This window comes from Belonocnema kinseyi, chromosome 7 (assembly GCF_010883055.1).
Source record: "Belonocnema kinseyi isolate 2016_QV_RU_SX_M_011 chromosome 7, B_treatae_v1, whole genome shotgun sequence".
Taxonomy (NCBI): Eukaryota; Metazoa; Arthropoda; class Insecta; order Hymenoptera; family Cynipidae; genus Belonocnema; species Belonocnema kinseyi.
The window spans coordinates 118,812,647-118,833,347 of record NC_046663.1 but is presented as its reverse complement, the minus strand read 5'-3'; the positions used below and the strand labels follow the sequence as shown (position 1 = coordinate 118,833,347).

Here is a 20,701-nt window from a genome sequence, read left to right as displayed (position 1 = left end):
GTGTGAATGTGTGACGTGCGCTGAAGAAAGGGGGCTTACTTTAAAAAAATCGAAATCGATGTTTTTACACCTTTCGATAGTTTTTGAGTGGCTCTTTTTGATGAAAACATAGAAAAAATTCTCAGTGTTATTACTGCTAATAATTGAGTTGTTAGGTACACGAGAAATCGGGTTATCGTTCTACAGCTCGAGATCTTGTGAAACACATTCCACCAGTCACCACAATATCTCTGCGTCTCAACTATACGCCGTCCCTGAGCCGCGTCTACGATGCCGCTATACTTTGCATCTATCGGCTCACCCTGAAAAATCTCACTTTTCAGAGTAAGCCCCCTTCCTTCGACACACGCATACACACAAATATATAGAATGGTGTTACTATAATAACTTACAGCGTTGATACCCGAAAGTTGTTGTGAAAGCTGCATTACAACTCCAATGACAAGAGGTGCCCTTAATGTTGGACTGCATATTAACTCCGTCATTGAAATGGTGGACTCCGCTTGTTGAGCCCTTTCTTCTGCTCTCATTTCTTCAATATCTTCTTCTACTTGGTTACTTGCTCGTAACCTTCTCAAGGCTTTTCGTGCCTCTTCTTCCCATTGCTTGGTGATAAGTAAATATCTGAAAAAGTAATCCAGAGTATGCCAATTCCAAATTTTCAAACACCGATCTTAATTATTTAAAGACATTCGAGTTGATTCCTGAAAAATGGGAATCTACTACTGTGAATATCTGAAGTAAAATTTATGTACAGTTAAACAGTAAAGTAAGAACTTCAGAAAACGAGAAAACGGTAGTGGAGTGTGAATAGAGAAGTGGTTCCTATAGTTGGTATACTGAATCAGTATAAGCTACTTACACTGTTTCTGTGAAGCACTGAAAAGTTTAGTAATGCTTAAGAGTAAGTGTATTATATCAGGAAAAGTCCTACCTTGGAGATTCCGGGCAAATTGGCAAGAGAACTAGCTGTAAAATGGCAGGACAAACAGCCAGCCCTAAGAGAACAGGCCAGCCATCATTTGTACCAAGGATTTGTTCAATACCCAGCACTTGGGAAACTAGGAGGCCCACCGTAACAGCGAGCTGGTTCACCGTGCCTAGGCCGCCCCTTAGGTTCAATGGCGCTATCTCCGATATGTACATTGGAACCAACGATGTGTTCAAACCACAATTCACACCTATGATAAACCGTCCAAAGAACAGCATTTCATACGAATGGGCAATTTTTGTGAAGCCCATGAGACATGCCCCCACGACGCCCAGCACGTTGTTTAGCAATAAGCCTCCTTTTCTGCAAAAAATACATACTTTAGTACTCTGCGTTACTGTTACAGTGAAGTTCGCTTTAATTCACTAATTTCACGTAGAAAGGATAGATTGAGTTTACAATTTTGTATAACTGAAACTTTTCTCAGAAAATTGACCTGAAAATTATTTGCATTACTGATATAATTCACTATGAATGCTGAAAATTTAGATAAGACACAGTTAGCTAGTATGCATCATCAGTATGTTTTACGGGTTACTACTTCTCAAAAGTACATAATACAAAAAGAAGCGTTCACTCATATGATGTTACAAACCGAGGAATAGGGCGAGAGTGTTCTTGTCAAACGTGACAAACCGTGGAAAATGGGGGGAGGGGCACTCAATGCGTAATGTCACCAGAAGTTTTCTTGATTTTTTTCACAAACTGAAAAAGATGAAGCCCATATCTCCTATAGCTCATGATATTCTCCTAATTTAAATCAATTAAAATGGTTACTAATTTCAATCAGTAACGCCTCTATTTATATACCTTCATTTCAATTTCATTTCGATTCGTTGATAAAACTTCACGGTGGAACAAACCAAAAATATACATAGTGATTCTTTTGTCTTGAAACATATAACGGGAAAATTGTCCTCAATAAAAACTTTTTATTTTCGAGGCAGAAAAGCAAATTGAGATTCTTCATGAAAAAATACATAAGTTTTATTTTTAATATAATTTCGATTCGCTTTTCAAAATTATTCAAGGAATGTACTTCCAAGCGAACGATAAAGAAGCCAAATTGTCGGTTTGTATAGAACTGTGATACTTTTAAATAATAATGGCGTTCAATCCCCATGACTGTCCATTATAGCTTGGCAGCGTCGAGTCATACTCTCCGCCAAACTTTCGGCCTGTTTCCGACCATGCTTTCTTCGACGCTTCTGCTTCATTGTAGGCACACATTTTCTATGGGATTTGCATCTGGAGATTGTGAGGGCCAGTTCTGTGTTTCCTTACCCGAACTATTTGTCTGTAGACTTTATCAAAGCCGTCTGATATATTTTAAGCATCCTTTCGGAGTTTAGGTTGCCAGTGAACAAATGCATTACGCCAAAACCCAGCTTGTAGAAGCAACTCCACACATGGACCATGACTGGATGCATAACACTACGTCGAACGAATGGTAGACTGTATACGGACCACGCATATGGTGTACGAACCCATGTCCAAAACGATGACTCATCTGTCAAAATTACGTTCGACCAGTCGCACCGCGCTCCTCTATGCATAACTAACAGATCACAAACGGCGTTGTATCGTCTGTAGCCTTCTCGACAAAACCTTTTGGACTCACCGCAAATTATTAGTAGGGTGATTATCAAGAAGCTTAATAATCATCTTATCCTCCTTTTTCGTGATAACACGCGTCTTACCCCTGCCTGGCAAATCTTCAACGTTTGTCAACTCTTTATATCGTTGGAACCAAGTCCCATAACATAGATAATTTCTTAGATTCTTGGATCATGATGGTTTAGTTGTGCTACTTACGTTCATTTCCTTTTAATCAGGCGTCGTTGTATTTCCTCCTCACTTCACCTCATTACTTTTACAATGAAGGTTTCAGCAGCATAAGAGAAAATTAAAATTATTCTCATTTATGGAGAATGTGGCAGAAATATTGAGCATGCTGTCACTCTTTATGCTCAACGTTTTCCGGATAGTGTACGGTCGAGAGCTTCTTTTAACCGAGTGGTCAAGAAATTCACCACTGACGTTAGTGTACAAGCGGAAAAAGAAATAGTCGAAAAACTATTACTGCTGGAGTTAATAACGAAATCACGATATTAGCCGCAGCCACTCATGGCCCACATGTTAGTACTCGACAACTAAGCCGTGAATCCGGAATAACTCAAAGCAGTGTTTTGAGGGTATTAAAACATTAAAACGTAATAAATATTACCCCTTTCATATGTCACTGCATCACGAACTTCATAGCAATGATTTTCAAAAACGATTGAGATTTCGTCAATGGGCGCTTCAGCAAATACAAGGGAACCCGAATTTCTTTTTCAAGTATTTTTCTCAGACGAGCCGTCTCACAAACCACGATACGAACAATTTGAGATGTCGAACGTTGAGATTGGTTAACTCAATAATAGATTTAATTCTTTCACGATGATTCATTTTAATAAAGAAATATATTTCGGGTACCAATCATGTAAAAAACCACGAATTTTGCGGATGTTCCGTGAAAATTGAAGTTCATGAAACGCCGGCAAAATTCGTAGTTTTTTACACGATTGGTTAATTTGCTTGTTTGGAAAAAATTGAAAACCGAATAAATTGAGCACTTTCCAATTTTTCCAATAATGCAGACACATCCTTCAAAGTCTGTATAAATAACTGCTTTTGTGATGTGAAAGTCTGTGAAAAGTTTTAGCTTAAAATAGTAAATACGCTGACAGGAGATCTGTTTATTGTTCAGAGATTGTCTGTTTTTTCAGGTGCTGTGCTTTTAAAAAAAAATTTTCCAACCAATTAAAATCTAGAATTTCAATCCTCAACATGTGCAGTATCCAAAACAGTGCTCAGGTATTTTTCGAAATAAAGATGGTTAAAAAAGGTTGACAGAAGAAAAAGGCGGTGTTTTCTTATAAACCAATAAAAAAAATCGTTGATTTTATTTTTATAAAATCGCTTTTTCAGCACATGCACAGCTATGAGTTTTGAATGAATAAACAAAAAAAGGTAATGGCTCCATGATAATTAGTAAAAAGATAATTTTTTATAAAAATTTCTATAGGCGTAATTTTTAAGGCTGAGAGCATTCGTGCTCGAATTTAATTAGCGTTTTCAAAATCCTGCAGCTGCAAAAATCTTGTGAACAGAGTTAGATATCGAGACGCTAATTTTTTTTTATTCAGGCCAACTTTTTGCGCTGATTATCAATCCCACATCTAAAAGTCCTTCTACCGTTGTGTCCTCTTCCTAAGGCCTATCGTTCCTGACGATTCGCCAGGATGCAGTCTTTCCTACAGAAGGAGGTCCTGAATCTTTCTTTCGAGCACCCTCCAAGTAGCCTTTCTAAAATGCTCAAACTGCTCTATAGTGAGCATCGAGCTAGGGAAATAAAAGGTCCGCTCCTACAGAGCCCCGCATTCAGGGATAAGACTAATTAATGGGAGAGGTCGTCCGTTGTCCCCGAGAGGACGTTCGGACACCTTCGTAACCCCAAGGTGCCAGAGTACCACGGGCACGATTACTTTATACCCATGTCTTGGGGGGGGGGGGTCGCATTGAGCTAGACACACAACTGATATCCGTTCGTAGGCCACCATACCAACGAAGGGCTATTTTTGGTTGATGTGCGGGCCGCAGGTCACTCCTATACCGATTCCAAAAACTGGAGATCGGTCCGGAAGAGAGCTAAACCAAGGGATCCAGAAGGCCCGTGTTAGCTAGGTTGTTTCACCCTTCTATCATACTACAATCATGGATAACAGGAGCGCCTGGTTTAAGGCATCTTTTCAAGTCACCCAGGAAAACCCGTTTATAGGGATCCTTTCATCTATATCCATATGCATGCAGGCCGAGATCCGTTTGAACTCTATGTCCTACATGTACGTCCCATATGCTCCCTATTTTTGCTCGTCTACTTTTTTCAATCATTTTAGGTACTTAGTTTCGCGTTTCGTTCGCGACAATGCAGCCAGTATAGTGGGGGTATTATTGGAACTCTAAGTCGAACGTCTTTGAGCCTCGGATTGGCGGGACCTAATTTGTTGGATCATGACTCCAAGCGAAACAAAAGCGAGTCCCGCTCGAAGGCTCGCGGGACGTTATTCTTGAGAATTGATGAAAATCACTAACTGCATCGTGTTCTACAGGTTACAAACTATAAACTTAGGCAATAAGAAATGAATTTTTTAAGCCTCTATAGGGAGTGCCCCCTGAAGTAAATTTCCACGAAACGTACGACCTGCCTTTAAAGAATGAAAAGTTTTTTGGTTCTCCACACATTTTTTTAAACATGACCGAAGAAACGTTAAAACGTTGAAATACCGTTCATATTAAATGGGAAAGTAACTTCAGCAATTGTGCAATCAGTGCACATAATTAGAATGCCCTTACATTTTAAGCTTCCTAGACAAAAAATTATATACATTTGGTTCATATACAGTAGAAACAGCACTGATATTTTTCATTTGTTTTATGCAAAAAAATTTAGAAAACGAATAAAGTTGCGTCCCCTTATAAGCCTTAGGTGTGACCTCACAATTCTTTCCCTAGGGACAGTACCGCAGCTACGCTGTTGGCTGATATTTCAGACTCATAGATGCAGCAATTGCCTATGAGTATCACATGTTTCCCCGTAATCTAAGGACAGGGACAAAGGATGTGAGTAGAAGTCTCAGTATCCATTCCCCATAGACGACAGAGGGGACTTTCTTCAAGCTCTATCTTATGTCTATGGTATCGAAGGTTTCCGTGTCCTATAAACATTTCTGTCACAACTTTGATTTGACTTTAACAGCGCAAAAAGTTAGCCCAAATTAAAAAAGTACCTCTCGATATCTTGCTTTGTCTACGAGACTTTTGCAGCTGCCGCATTTCGAAGAAGCGAATTGAGTTATAGAGCGAACGCCTTCCAGGCGCGAGTTGCTTCCCCTGCTATAGAGTGGCTCCATGAGTCGCATATTGTCCGTAAATTCACCGCAATTGCAAACACTTAATTCACAAATGAAAATTCAGAAAATGTTGTTGTAATTAGTTGAAGTCTTATCTACATTCTCTTAAAATGTGAGCTCTCCACTATTAAAATTACACCTACCTTAAATCCTTTTTGAACAACTTCATTTCGAAAAAGAAATCTGAGTACTGTTTTGCATACTGCAGATGTTGGGGATTAAAATTCAAGACTTTAAACTTTTTTTTTAAGTCAGCATCTAAAAAGAAAAGACAATCTCTGAACAATAAACAGATTTCCTGCCAGAAAATGTACTATTTTCAGCTTAGATTTTGCACAAGGTTTCAGCTTACAGAAATAAATATTTTCACAAATTTTAAAAGACGTGCGGTCATTCTTGCCCAAAATTGAAAAGTCTTTCATTTCGGCGTTTTTTATTTTTTCCCAAGTAATCACATTAACCAATCTTAACGTTCGACCATTTAAATTGTAAATCTTTTTAATATCCTTCATTTATTAATAATAACTTTTTTCATGCAGGTTCATATCTTGTTTACAATATTAAAAAAAAAAAACACGGTTTCGAGAACTTTTAACAGCGCGCAATTTGTTGCGTTTGCGAACTTTGCTGTTGAAAACATACTGGCTTTCATCCCAGGCATTAACAGTAAACAAATATCAATATCGCTTTATTTCTCAACATTTGTCTTCTAGGCACTAATGTCGACCGTTCGCTGACTGGCCCATGAAGAATGGTTGATAGATATTAAAATAGAAACTATTTTTTTTGCAAAAGAAATTCATGGTGATTTCAATGCTCCAAATTAAAGAAGAAATCAATGAACTTAAAATTTTTTATTATTTTCAGGAATTTTAAGCTGGAAACATTGCAAATTGGAAATTTTTTTAAATTGAACAATTAGTTAATTAGAAACTAACTTATTTTCACTTCAAATAGCTAAAATATAATTGAAAAGTTTTAAAATTTGATTTTAAAATCTTGAAAAATCTAGAAGTTATTTTAAGTTTTTTCTATTTTAAAATTCTTTTTGAAGTTTTTTTAGAACTGCTAAATTTTTTAATAAGCAATGAAAGATAAAAAATGTTTTTTTTATAAATATTTTCCACTTAAAATGCTTTTAGTTTTTAGTTGTTAAAGTCTTCAGGTCTGCATTTTAAATTTATTTAAATTAAAAATGTCAGCTTAAAAATAGAAATCTAAAATGGAAATTTTTTTAATCAAAAAATTTTCGAACTACGCATTATAAAGAGAATGGTGTCCTAATTGAACAAAAAACAATTCAACTTATTATTTTAAAAGCTGTTAAATTCGAACTTGGACTGCTTATTCGTCCAAAGATTTGTAAGCGAATGTAAACGAATGTCCTGCGTCATTTTTGCCAGTGACGGAAAATGTCTGAACCAGACGACACGATTAACCGCCGAGGAAACTGCCCACTTTTTTTAAAAACTCCTACGTTGTTGTGGAGTTGTTCCGCTGACCCAGCAACGTCACTCTCTCGCCCCCTTGGACCACCTTGTCCTCTATAACGAAAACTTTTCTTGCGGGACTGCAGTGTATTTGAATTCAGGATAGCAGTCGTTATATATATTTCTTACAAAATAAAAACAGCTTAATAATTTCTATATATAACTAAAAAAGTAAAAAAAAAAAAATATGTCATAGCAGGGAATTATTTCATAAGCTGCTGGAATATAATTACAAAGTCTTCTTGTGCATCCACCATTGATAGAAAAGGTTAATTAGGTAAACTGTGTTAGCCCAATTATATTATAGCCAGTCTAACTAAATTTGTAACAAAGCACATTCTAAAAATGGTTGGCTCAACTATGTTTTTTTCAGTGAATATATAAATTATTAACACAATTGTGAACAGAAATGAATTATTTTTGATTAAAAAGAGTACAAACCTCCCAAATCTGTTAGCAATCGTTCCTCCACTAAAACCGCCAAGCATACCACCAATTGCAAATATACTGACTGCCACAGAATATAGAATGTTCACAGTACTGTCTGACATATCTTCTCCATACCTAGCCTTATATACATCCTTCATGAAACTCTCAATGTTCTGTAAAAGAAATAAATTAAACACTTATCTCCACCCATAACATCTTATTTTATGAGAAGATACATATTCCGTCTTATAATTCTTAATAACAAAAAATAAGGGGGACTTGCCAGTTGGTGGCAGTAGTGAGAACGTGTGGGATGAGAGATCGTGAGCAGATTTTACGGAGTTTGTGTGGAAGGTGTAAGTGGAGGGTGAGGGCGAAAGCCCATGAGGTGAGTAGGGTTGTGAGGGGTAAATTAGGGAGGTAAAAATTAATTTTCAGAGTAGTTGTGGGGTGGTATTTAGTTAAATAGGGAAATTGAGTAGGTTGGCAAGGGATCGGGGTAGTTTATGGTCAGAGGTTTTGGCTGGGGCATGTTAGGAGAGAGGGCTTGAGAAGGTGGAGGGCAGGTGGAAAATAGAAGTAGGTGACAGGAGGAAGGGCAAGAAGAAAGGTATTTGGGAGAGGGTAGAGAATATGATAGTAGAGAAAGTTTAAGAGAGTAGGAATGAAAAGGAGGAGAGAGCGGATAGGGAAAAGATAAGGGCAATGGAGTTAAGAATAGAGAGAAAAGAGAAGGCGGATAGGAGAAATAATATTGTGATAAGAGGATTGAAGCTAAAGAACGAGGAAGAAAGGGAGGGGATCGAATCGTTGCAACTGAGCATAGGGTGGGTTAAATGCAAGGTAGGGAAAGTAAGGCTAGAGGGGAGAAAGGAGAATGAAGTGGCGGTTGTCGAATTGGAGAGCTAAGAGAAAAGTTGGGGGATAATGTGAAAAAAATAGGACAACAGATAAGAAGGTTTTTCTCGATCAAGGTTTGACGAAAAGAAAAGGGATATGTAGAAAATGTTAAACGACAGGGCTAGGAAGGAGATGAGTGAATGAAGGGTGACGAAGGTAGGGTATCGGAAAATAAAAGTAGATAAGAAAATGTAGGTATGAGGCGAGGAGAAGAAGGTGTTGAAGGAAGTGCAGGGGAATTTGTTTCCTGGGAGGGGGGGGGGGGGATCAGGTTAGAGCAGTGGTAAAGGCGCTGTACTGGAACGTAGAAGGGGTGAAGAAGAAAAATGTGCATTTCTGGAGGTATATCCAGAAATTGTAAATGGTGGGAATGGCAGAGTCGTGGGTAGAGAAAAGAATAGGATAGAGTAGAGCCAAAGTTACCAAGGGGATATAGATGAAGGTTCCAGGTGACGGTCAGAGTAAAGAGGAAAGGAAGGGCTAGTTGGGGAATTGTAACAGGGTTTAGGCATGGATTAGAGGAAGATGTTCATGGAGAGGGAGAAGGGCAGGGCGTGCAACTGTGTACAATAAGTATGGGATAAAAAGGAGAAAAGAAAGGGTTGCAGATTTACTAGAAGAGAGAGAGAGAGAAGAGTATGGGGCACAATCGGAAAAATGACGTTTTTGGTTCAAAATAATGTACAGCCCACAAATATTGACCAATTCAGGCACCAAAAAAAACTGAAAAAATGCTGATAAGATTTCCAAGTGAGTTGTCGAGCCTGATTTTGGAATTAGGTTTTCAATTTTTATATAATAAAACAAATTTGACGAAAAAAATAGCTATTTTTTTCTACTTGACGTTCCCGGCGCTCGTCAATAACAGAAAAATGGTTGAAATCGCCTAATTTGCATAAAGTAACATTAGTTAAAGATACTTCAATATTAGATAATAAACAAACAAAATTGTTATAAACAAATGATGTTTTGACAATATATTATAGCAATATTATATTTTACAAAATGTCTTAACATTATAATTGTTCATATTATAAACAAATTTCATAAACAAATGCAGTAATCACGCATTTTTCGATAGGAAAATTCATTTCATTTCGATGTCAAAATTTTTTTAAATTACGAACTCTATGATAATTTTATCAAAATTCATAATTTGTTGATTAATCTTAATATTTTTTAAAACAGATTTAAGGATTAAATGCATTATTGAGGCATTTTTCAAAATAAACATTAGTTTTTTTTCTATGTCAACTTTTTTAATAAGGAGGTTCATGATGCCTACAGAAAAATTGATAATTTTTTAATCAATTTTATGATTTTTTAAAACTAATCAAGAAAAACAAATGCATTCATCAGGTATTAGACGACATAAAGATTAGTTTTTTTCCTATTTCAACTTTTTAACTTAGGAACTTCATGATAAATGCAGGAAAATTCATAACTTTTTGATTAATTTTAAGATTTTTTCAAAAAACTTTATAATAAACAAATGCATTTTTGGGACATCTGTCGAAGGAAAAATCCTTTTTTTTCGATATCAGGCTTTTAATTGGCTTCTTCATTAAATTTCAGCAAAATTCATGAAAATTTGATAAATTTTATGATTTAAAAAAAAATTAACAAACAAACGCATAATTCGGGCATCTGTGGACGGAAAAATTCATTTTTTTCTATGTCAGTCTTCTTAATTGGGAACAACAGGATAATTCCAGCAAAATTCATAATTGGTTGATAAATTATATATTTAAAAAAATAAACAATTTTCATAAACAAATTCATTATTCGGGCACCTGTAAATAATTGCACCAACATTAAAAATTAAATGATAAATTTAGAGGATTTCTTTAAACAAATTCCATAAACAATGCATTAATTGGCCATTTCTCTATGGAAAACTCATCTTTTTCAATTTCAGTGCACCATAATAATTCAGCATGGATTTCTCTATTGATTCGTTTAAAATATTTCTGGCGCCTTCTTAGATTTTTTTTTGTTATTCTGAGGCTATGGCAAAACAAATGACGATAACACTGATATGCTACTGTTTTTCCATTTTCATCGCATCTTTGACATTCGCGCCAGACAGAGATCATTTGCATTTTGCGGTACTGTAAAATAAAACAGAATGTATCATTGTCAGAGGCAGTAATTTGAATTCCTCTGTTTTTAACAACATCTGTTACTAGCTTAATACGTTACTGCTTTTTAGAAATCAGTCATAGGCGAATATCAGAATCCTTTATCAGAAATTTTTTCTACGTACGTTCAAGCATCTATTATTGTCTTGTTTCCTTTTACGTAATTAAATTTTTTGTTTTTTTACTCGTTTCTTTTGTTCGTGTTAATTATTATTTGCAAAATAGGAAAAGAGTTTCTTGGCTATGTTCAGTCCTTAGTTGTAAATAATTAGTTCGCAAAAAACTTTAGATTTTTGTCATTATAAAGTTGTATAAATTTCAAACACGGAAGCTTTAAATGTCACGAATAGAGTTTTAAGTTATTTGCTGATAAACAATTCCAGAAGATAGACAAACGTTTATTTTTCGGCCTGCTAGTCTCAAAAAATTGACTATTTACCCTTCCATTTTTTGCAGAATATTCTAATACTTAGCTACTATTTACAATATTTGCAGTTTTCTTACATCTACTTCCTCTCCTATTTACAATTCTTCCTTCTCCATTCCTCTTCCTCCTTCCTTCTCTTCTTCTCCATTTTACCCAATAACTCCCTTAACCATGCTACTGACCTTTATTCCCCCCTTTCATGCAACAATACCTCCATGATTTTTGCAATTCTTTCCACCTCTTCACATTCCTTCAACCAGTGCTCAACTTTAGCATCCACCTTCCCGCACAATTCACACATTTTCTTCTCTGTAGAAACCCAGAACCCATTATAAGGCTCTCTGCCTTGGTAGGATCCACACATAGTTCCTGTTGAACCTTTCCCTTTTCATCTTCATCTTTGCACCACTACGTCTGTTTTCCTTCTCCCACCAACACTCCTGTCTCTCTCCTGACAATATAGTTCAGCGTATTCCTTGCCAACCCCAGTGTTCACTTTACATACCTGTCCTGTATCATATTTACCTCCTTACTTACCTTCTACCCCACGCCTTCACTCCGTAAAATCAGACACTCATCACTTGCGAATCAAACAATTTCATTCTCCTCACAAAATCATCTGCGAACAACCTCTTCCCCAGCCCCTAAACCTGCCTCATCGCCACATTTGTCTAAGTATCTTCTCAATGTTTTCATTATCTCCTTTAAAGCCTCTTCGCTCTTTTCTAGCAGCACAATGTCATCTGTATATAAGAGTGACCATATCCTGACTCCTCGTATACTTCCCTTGCCCTCTCGATCAAGCCCCTCTTCGCTCCCCTCTCTTCCATTGCCTTCCACAACCTCCCCCTATACATCGAAGGGAACGCGCCCTTTAAATCTACAAAAAACGCGTAGACTTTGGCCCCTTTGTGGTTAGTTCTCTATCCACAACGTGCTGCAAGACGTGAATATTGTCAATAGTACTTCTTTCCTCCCTAAAGTCCGCCTACGTCTCCGGCAATATTCTTTTCCCCTCAACATCCTTGCGTAACCTATCTGCCAACACCATTACGTATATTTTGTACGTAGTCATTAGCATAATTCCTCTGTAATTTGCCTGCCTCTCCCTATCCCCTTTCTTATACAGTGGTACGATCAATCCCTCCCTCCACCCTCTTGGAAATCCGTCCCCCCTTCATAATTTTCTCACCACCCCCTTCAGCCTCTGCCTTACCTCTTGTCTGCCAAATAGCCACGCTTTATTCTCTACTCCGTCCAGCCCTGCTGCATCAGATTTTTTCAACTTTCTCATCTGCTTCTCTATCTCCTCGTCATTCAACTCTTCTCCATCTATCTCCCTCATTCTTCTAATCCCCTCATCTCCTTTTTGTGTGTCTGACCCCTAAAATGATTCCTTAAAAAATTTCCTTCAATCTTCGCTTCCTATCTTCTCACTTATCCCTAAACTACGTTTCCTAAACCTATTAATTATATTCCATACGTCCCCTTCTGTCTTAACACTTCTCAACTTCTCTTCCAGCTCTTTTTGCTTTTCCTGCTCTTTCTTCTTACACATCGCCCTAAACTCCTTCCTAATTTTTACGTACTCCTCCCTTGTCGCGGTTTCATCCTTCTACTTCCTGTACTTCTTTTTCACCTTTCTCTTCCTCATTTTACATTTCCTATCCAACCACGGCTTCACCATTCCTTTCTTCATCCTAAATACCTTCTTTTGCAGACCTTTCACTTTCTCTTTAAGATCCTCCCATATCTCGTTCACAGATCCAATTAAAATTCTAGAATAAAAAAAAAAAAGCGAAATTTTCGGTATACAGGTGCCCCAATAATGCACATGTTTATTAATGTTGTTTGAAAAAAATCATAAAATGTATCAAAAACTTATGAATTTTGCTGAATTTATTATGAAGCTCCTCATTCAAAAAGTTGAAATAGAAAAAAAAAATTTTTTTATCGAAAAGCGGTTGATTATTGCACTTTTTATTAAATTTGTTAAAAAATATCATAACATTTATCAAAAAATGATGAATTTGTTTAAGCTATCATGAACTTCCTAATTAAAAAACGTAACATAGAAAAAACGCATTTTTCTGTAGATAAATTCCTGATTGATGCATATCTTCATTAAATTTGTTTGAAGAAATCATAAAATGATCAACATATCCTAAATGTTGTTGAGATTGTCATAAAGTTCCCAACTGAAAAGACTGACATTAAAAAAACCGAATTTTTCTGCCGACAAATGCCCGAATAATGCATTTCTTTATGAAATTTGTTCAAAAAATCATAAGATCAATAAAAAAATTATGAGTTTTGCTAAAATTATCATAAATTTTCTAATTAAAAAATTGACATAGAAAACAATGAATTTTTCTGTCGAAAAATGCATGATTGCTGCACTTGTTCATTAAAGTTGTTTATAATATAAACAAATATAATATCAAGAGAACATTTTCTAATATAATATTGTTTCAATTCAAATTTCTTGCAATATAACTTGAAAAAACGTATAATTATGGAAAATCGCAGAAGACAATTTTTCAACAAATAATTTGTTCAAAGAAATTCTTTTTGTTCATTGTCCAATATTGGTACATCTTTAACTAATGTTACTCTATACAACTTAGGCGATTTCGATCATTTTCCTTTTATTGGCGAGCACCGGGAACGTAAAATAGAAAAAATGGCCATCTTTTTCGTCATATCTGTTTATTCATAAAAAATTAAAAACATAAATCAAACTCGACAACTCTCTTAGAAATCTTACCAGCTTCTCTTTCACTTTTTTTGGGTCCAAATCAGTCAATATTTGTGAGCTGTACGTTATTTAAAACCAAAAAAGTAATTTTTCCTCCACTGTGTGTGGGGGGGGAGCTTTACAAAGAAGAAGAGAGCTTCAAATGATAATCGAAGGATAAGATAATAAATAAGGAGGAGGAGATTATAAGGGACTGGATGGAGGATAAAGGCTAGGCGCTGGCGTATGATATGATAACAGGGAACAAAGAGGAAGAAAACACGTGTGTGTGTAGCTACGGGTATCGGTCACGGACTATGTGCTCATGAATATGCAAGGGTGAGAGGAGACAGAGACATTCTTAGTGGAAGGGAAAAAGTAAAATCAGACCATCAGCCATTCATTTTGTCGATAAAAGGGGAGGGTAGCCAAAGGCATGGTGGGCAAGCAGGGTCTTTAGGGAAGAGGGTCACGTGTACGAAGTAGGCGATAGAAAAGTATTAGGAGCAGTTTGGGAAGGTAAGCTTTAAGGGGGAGTCAGTCTAAGGCAGCAGGGCTAAACGAGGTAGAGAACGAAGCGTGACTGTTTGGCACACAAGAAGTAAGGGAGAGGCTTAGCTCAACGCTTTTTGCAATTTTAATCGCGGATATGGAAAGTAAGGTTGCAGCCGGAGTGGCAGAAGAAGTTATAGTAGGAGGAGTCAGGAGATGGTCACTCGCATATGCAGATGACATTGTGCTGCTAGCAAAGAGTGACGAGGCTATAAAGAAAATGTTTCAGAAAAGAAGGTAAGAGGGATAAGGAAGGGGGGTGAAAGTGGAATCAAAAGGCGGTACAAGAGGTGAAAGAGTTTTTGTACCTGGGCTTCCTGTTTCGGAGGAATGGAGGAGTGAATAGGCATACAGAGTGTCCCAGAACTAAGTGTCCGGACTCGCATGGCTGCATAAACAAAAAAAAAAAGAAACCGAATCTTCCTTTCGAAAAAATGTATTGAAGTATTAGTTTTTGAGTTATAAACTGATTAATCTCAGCCAATCAGGACCACCGCATACGTGTGTGAGAGGGAGGCCAACGTTATGTTACGGACCGATGCCTCTGCACTCCACAGTCTCGATCATTAACTTGGCGTTGACCTCTCTCTCACGCACGTATGCGGCGGTCCTGATTGGCCGAGATTAATCAGTTCATAACTCAAAAACTAATACTTCAATACATTTTTGCCAAAGGAAGATTCGTTTTTTTTCTTCTTTATGCAGCCATGCAAGCCCGGACACTTAGTTCTGAGACACCCTGTATAAAGAGAGAGAGAGAGAGTAGGTAAGACAAATGTGGTAATGAGGCAGGTCTGGTAGCTGAGAAAGAAGTTGTTCGCGAAAATCAAATTACTTAAGAGGTGTGTAAAGTGGAAACTGGGTTTGGCAAGAAATAGGTATAACTATATTCTCAGGAAAGAGACAGAAAGAACGAGTCTAGGGATTATAACGAGAAGTCGAGCGAGTAAGTGTAAGAAGTTTTTGAAAGAGGGAGGAAGTAAGCTGGTTAGGGAGTGTTGGTGGAAGAAGAAGAACATGTATAGGGGTAGAAAGATGTGTGGATTATGCCAAGGAAGAGAGGGCAATATTTGTGTAAAAAAGAGAGAAAATAAGTCAGAAATTCATAGCGAAAATCAGATACGGATGCATGGAGGATGCATCAAAATGGGTAAAGGAGGTATTGGGTGCAAGAAAATTGTCAATATTGTAAATAGTAGATAAGTATCACGTATTAGCCGCGGAGGCAGAAGTGGACAATGCGACGAAAAGCGAGAAAGAATTGACATGCGTTCGAGGCGAGGCAAAGCGGGGAAGGCCATGCTATAAGAGCGAGCGGTCTTAGAGATAAGGTGTGGATGAATGGTAGCTTTGAAGAAGTAGTTGTAAGAAAATTCTGTAAAAAAAATGGAAATGTAAACAAGTCCCTGGGTGTAGGTTGGATCCTTGAGATAATGTAGAGTGCTCCAAATTAAGTGACTGTATAAATTGTTATGGGTGACTGAATATACGTATAGCCTAGCCAAAATAAAAATATTCCGATTTTTTGTTTTGCTGTAGTCGATTTTCAGCTCTCGAGTATGTTTGTAATATTCTTGTCAAAGTAATGGTAAAGTAATTATACTGTGAGTCCACTCAGTATGCTACTAATACGCTCTTTGTTCCAGTTCTTATTACGCTTATTAACTTAGAGACCTACACTTTCAAACTTTCTTACTTAAGACTTGAGGCCTTATTGTTCTACCACTACCCTTAGGGTCAGTTTGTATTTCGAGTTAACCTACGGAAAGTCATCCGTTTTTTCCATTTTCCAAACCCTTTATTTATTTTAAAACCTTGACTGTTTTAGTTGTTCTTTTCCAGATTTATTCTGAAAGGTTTAAAGTATCCATAATATTTCTAAAATATAAAAAGTTGATAAAATCCATCTCGAAATCTCGGAGAATAAATAATTACAAAATTGAATAAATTGAAACTGAGAAATCTCAGATTTCTACGATGGAAATCTTAGGTGAACTCTTTGAGGTACTTTTGGAACTCTTTCGCCAGGCGTGGAACATAGTAATGCACACGTTGTCCGATGAGTTGAACTAACGGCCGTCTCCATTCGAACGCCGCCGAGCTAAGCCAAGTCTAATTTCTCCTCGAGTCCCGGTCTCGAGGATTTTTGGAAATCTGGGCACTCCTAGCCAGCACAAAAGAATGTTAGCAATATCTTTGCGAATTCAATTCAAAATGTTACATTCATAATTGGTTCATATCTTTTATGAAAAATTGAAATTGAAAAAGAAGTTGTATTTTTAGGTAATAATGTATTTGTTGGAAGGCTGTCCTAGCCAAAAGTTTGGCCTGCTTGAATACCCCGAATGGCACGGTGATGCCTAAGCGGCGCATCGACACTTTTCCCAGAGTACAATCGAGATCTGCATCCAAAACCTTACAGACTATGCGCGCAAAGGCCCAGAAGTAATCACGGTAACGGTGCACACGAAGTCTACCACGTGCCTTGTAATTATTTGTTTGTATGTTACGATAAACGGCGGACGAGAGCGAGGAAGAGTTCAGTGTTGCTGCCCTACCGCTTGTCAGTCTCTCGTGAACGATAAATTACGTCAAATTTGTTGTTTGGATTCGATTTTTTGCGAAAACTATGCGGGTCTATAATAAGTCGTTTTTCCGACAAGTACCTAAAATTTCATAAAAGGGCGGTCCTATAGGATAGGTTAGATCCCGTAAGTTTAGGACCCCGGATAACAATATGTCGGCAGTAAGCCAGCATAGTGCGTGCACGATGTGTAGAATGATCGGCACGTCATGATGGAGATAATTCGGACTTGTGACCTCATATGCGTCGCATATGCGGCGAAAGTCGTGTCCGCACGCCCTTATCGACTAGGTGTCCTCACAATGTAACCTCATAAGCGTCCCATATGCTGCGCACGACGTGTCAGTCCGCGAGTGTCGGCAAACCGCCCTCGTATAATTATAATAATTTAAAACTTTTTTTAATAATTGATGGGCTGGATCGAAAGTGGGGACATAAATATTTGCCCTCATTTGATCCGGCCCCTCAATTATTAAATTAACTAAGTACCAAGAACAATATTGGAAAAAATTAACATATCAAGCAATATATTTTAAGAAACATTTCATACATCGATTAAACCTTTTTGAAATGGACCAGACCGTAAGTTTTCTTCCATTTTGTTACTGTCAGGTAAATAAAAGAATTTGGATCCAATCGTTAATGTAATTTCATATATCATCTAATTTTTGTCCAAATCTAGAGATAGCAGTTCAAAGTTTCGTAAAATTTTGTTTTGGATCAATAAATAAATAATTCAATAATAAAAACTGCAAGTATTACCTAAGCACTCTGAGAGAGGATGGGTGGTTTACGTAGATGTTTATTGTTGTATATTTCTGATACAAAAATATCCTTATAATGGTGGGGAGGGAGGGTTAAGAATGTAGAAGATTATGCTTGCGCAATACTTGATCGACCTCTTATTTAAAAACTATTTTTTCAAACTTAATATGTGATAGGTTTCATGACGTTATTATATAAAAATTAATTTCTATAATTAAATTGCAAAAATTTAAACATTAGATTCATAATGAATACTTTTCTAACCTCCAATTCTTCTTTGTTACAAAAAAATCTTGCCGAAGTTTATCATATATTTTTTGAAATTCTATACCAATTATTGGTGAGATTTATTGACGTTTAACTTTAGAAATTATTACAATCATCACAATATAGTGACAATGTAATTCAAAATCGATTTTTTTTTATTATATATATATATATATATATTTGTTAAATTTTTCTCTCACACAAAACCTGGGATGTGAGAACACATAACGGCCACACACTGTGCAACACGTCGTGCACAACCAGTGCTTTGCTGACACAGTGCTTACGTTCTTGGCGACACATCGTGCTGACACGTCGTGCGGCTACCGTGCACCCTCACGCGTTGTTATCTAGGGCATGTGATACTTTGTCGCGTGGTAAATTGGGTTCAGTTCCTTTGGCTGTTTTCCACAAAAATAAGAAAATTTTTAACTGAATTTGGTGATGCTATAAAATATTATAACAGACGTCCACGAACTTTTTTTAAAGATAACAACAAAAATTTATTGTCCTGATTAAAAAAATGTATGCATGTGCACTATTTTCAGATTTAGATCGGTTTTGATCGGGCTTGAAACGAAAGTTGCCGAAGGGGTATGCGTGGATAATACAAGAATCGAGGAAAGAACATCAGGAGGAAAGGGGTATGGGAGGCATGGTGTCAGGGGTTAGAAAAGAGCTGATGGAAGATGAAAGAGTGGAAGAGCGAGAAGAAAAGCTGGAGGGTGTGATGGTGAGAAAAATAAAGGTAGGAAGAGAGATGGTGACAATCGTTTTTGTGTATTGAAGGAGCGGGGAAGAGAAAGATCGGAGAGTATTAAGGGAATGGGTGGAAGAAAGGAATGAAGAGCTGGTCTTGATAGGAGAGACTTAGACGCATAAAAAGGAGAGTTAGGGAAGGGGGGAGATATGGAATGAAGAGAGCGAAACTTTTCGAAGAAATTCCAAACACAGGGAAATAGATCGAGAGGGGAAAGCTCTTTTGACCCTGCTAAGAGAGGATAATTGGTTTATCTGCAATGGAAACATAAGGGGAGAATAAGAAGGGGAAGTGACATTTATGAGTAAAGGAAAGACTGTGATAGATTATATTCTAGCAAAAGAAAAAATAAGGAAGAGAATGGATAAAGTGGAAGTAGGCGATGAAATAGGCCCAGAGCACTTCCTACTAATAGCGACATTGAAATGCTTAGGATGGAAGCGGCGTAGTGAAAAAAGAAAAGAACTGGCAGAAGGAAAGTGGAAATGGGTAGATGGGGGGAGGATAAATTGAGAGAATTTCAAGAAAGAATGGAGAAAGAGGAGATTACAGGATTGGAAGGGGAATACGTGAACATGCGCCTTAAAAAAATAAAAAAACTAACAGAGAGGATAAAAGAACAAGTAAGGCCAGGAGAAGAGGAGGCGGGAATGAAGAGGGGATGGTGGTATGCAAAATGTAAGAAGAGAAAAGATAGAATCAAAGAAAATGTAAAAAAGTGGGGAAAAGGGGTGATAGGGAAACAGGGATATAATAGGAGAAAAAGAGGAAATGAAAGATAGTTAAGTGATAAAAGGGAGTTAGAGAAAAGTAGGTATACGGAAGAGGTGAAAAAAGCGATCATGGAAGGGAGAGATTTGGAAGTGATCAATAGGGAACGACGGGGAATGAAGGGCATCAATGAGGAAATCGAGATGGATAAGTGGACCTTGTATTTTAAGCGACTGCCCGGAGGAGTGGAAAATAAGGTATTAGGTGAAATGATGAAGGTAATAGGAGGGGAAGATGATAGTGATAACAGGATAAGTAGGGAGGAAGTGAATAGAGCGATAGTGAGGCTAAAAAAAACAAGGAAATAGGAGAGGACGATATTGAAAACAAGGCTTTGAGGTTTGGAAGGGAAGGGGTGAGAAAGGGAATGTGGAAGGTATGGAACAAGGTTTTTAGAGGAGGGCTATGGGCTAAAGAGTGGGGGACAGGATTGATGGTGCCGATAATTAAAAAAGTTATAGGCAAGAAAGTGAAGGAGTATAGGGGAATCACACTTATTTGTACTGAATTATTAAGTGAATAGATACCTAGGGAGGAAGAAAGGGAAACTAGTGGCCTTATTTGTAGAATTTAAAGCGGCGTTTAACTCAGTAAACAGAAAGGTGTTATGGCAGGTTATGAAAGAGAGGGGGTGGATGGAGGGTTGGTCGAGAGGATAAAGGAGATATTCGAAGATACTAAGATAAGGGTTAGGATTGTAAAATAAAAAGAGGAGGTGTTTTGGAGTGGAGGGGGCCTCAGACAAGGGTGCCCACTGAGTCCACTACTATTCAGTCTCTTGTTGGCAGATCTAGAGGAGAAAGTGGAGAAGGAAGGAAAAGGGGGAACGATTCTTGGAAATAGCAATGCATATTCCTTGGCGTATGCAGAGGATGTAGTATTACTAGCGGATGACGAGTAAATAAGACGAAGATGATGTGTTTTAGGAAGAG

At 37.2% G+C, this 20,701-nt stretch overlaps 1 protein-coding gene across 12 annotated transcripts in view; it reads right to left on the bottom strand.

Annotated features, from left to right (window-relative positions):
• The window catches only part of LOC117177406 (glucose transporter type 1), a 583,769-nt gene that overhangs the window by 208,143 nt on the left and 354,925 nt on the right, over positions 1-20,701 (bottom strand). For all 12 annotated transcript variants that reach the window (XM_033368061.1, XM_033368060.1, XM_033368059.1 and 9 more), the window contains 3 exons: positions 7,878-8,038; positions 935-1,294; positions 393-624 (listed from right to left, as the gene is read on the bottom strand). In XM_033368061.1, the coding sequence (XP_033223952.1) occupies positions 393-624; positions 935-1,294; positions 7,878-8,038 (753 nt within the window). The remainder of the gene's footprint in view (positions 1-392; positions 625-934; positions 1,295-7,877; positions 8,039-20,701) is intronic.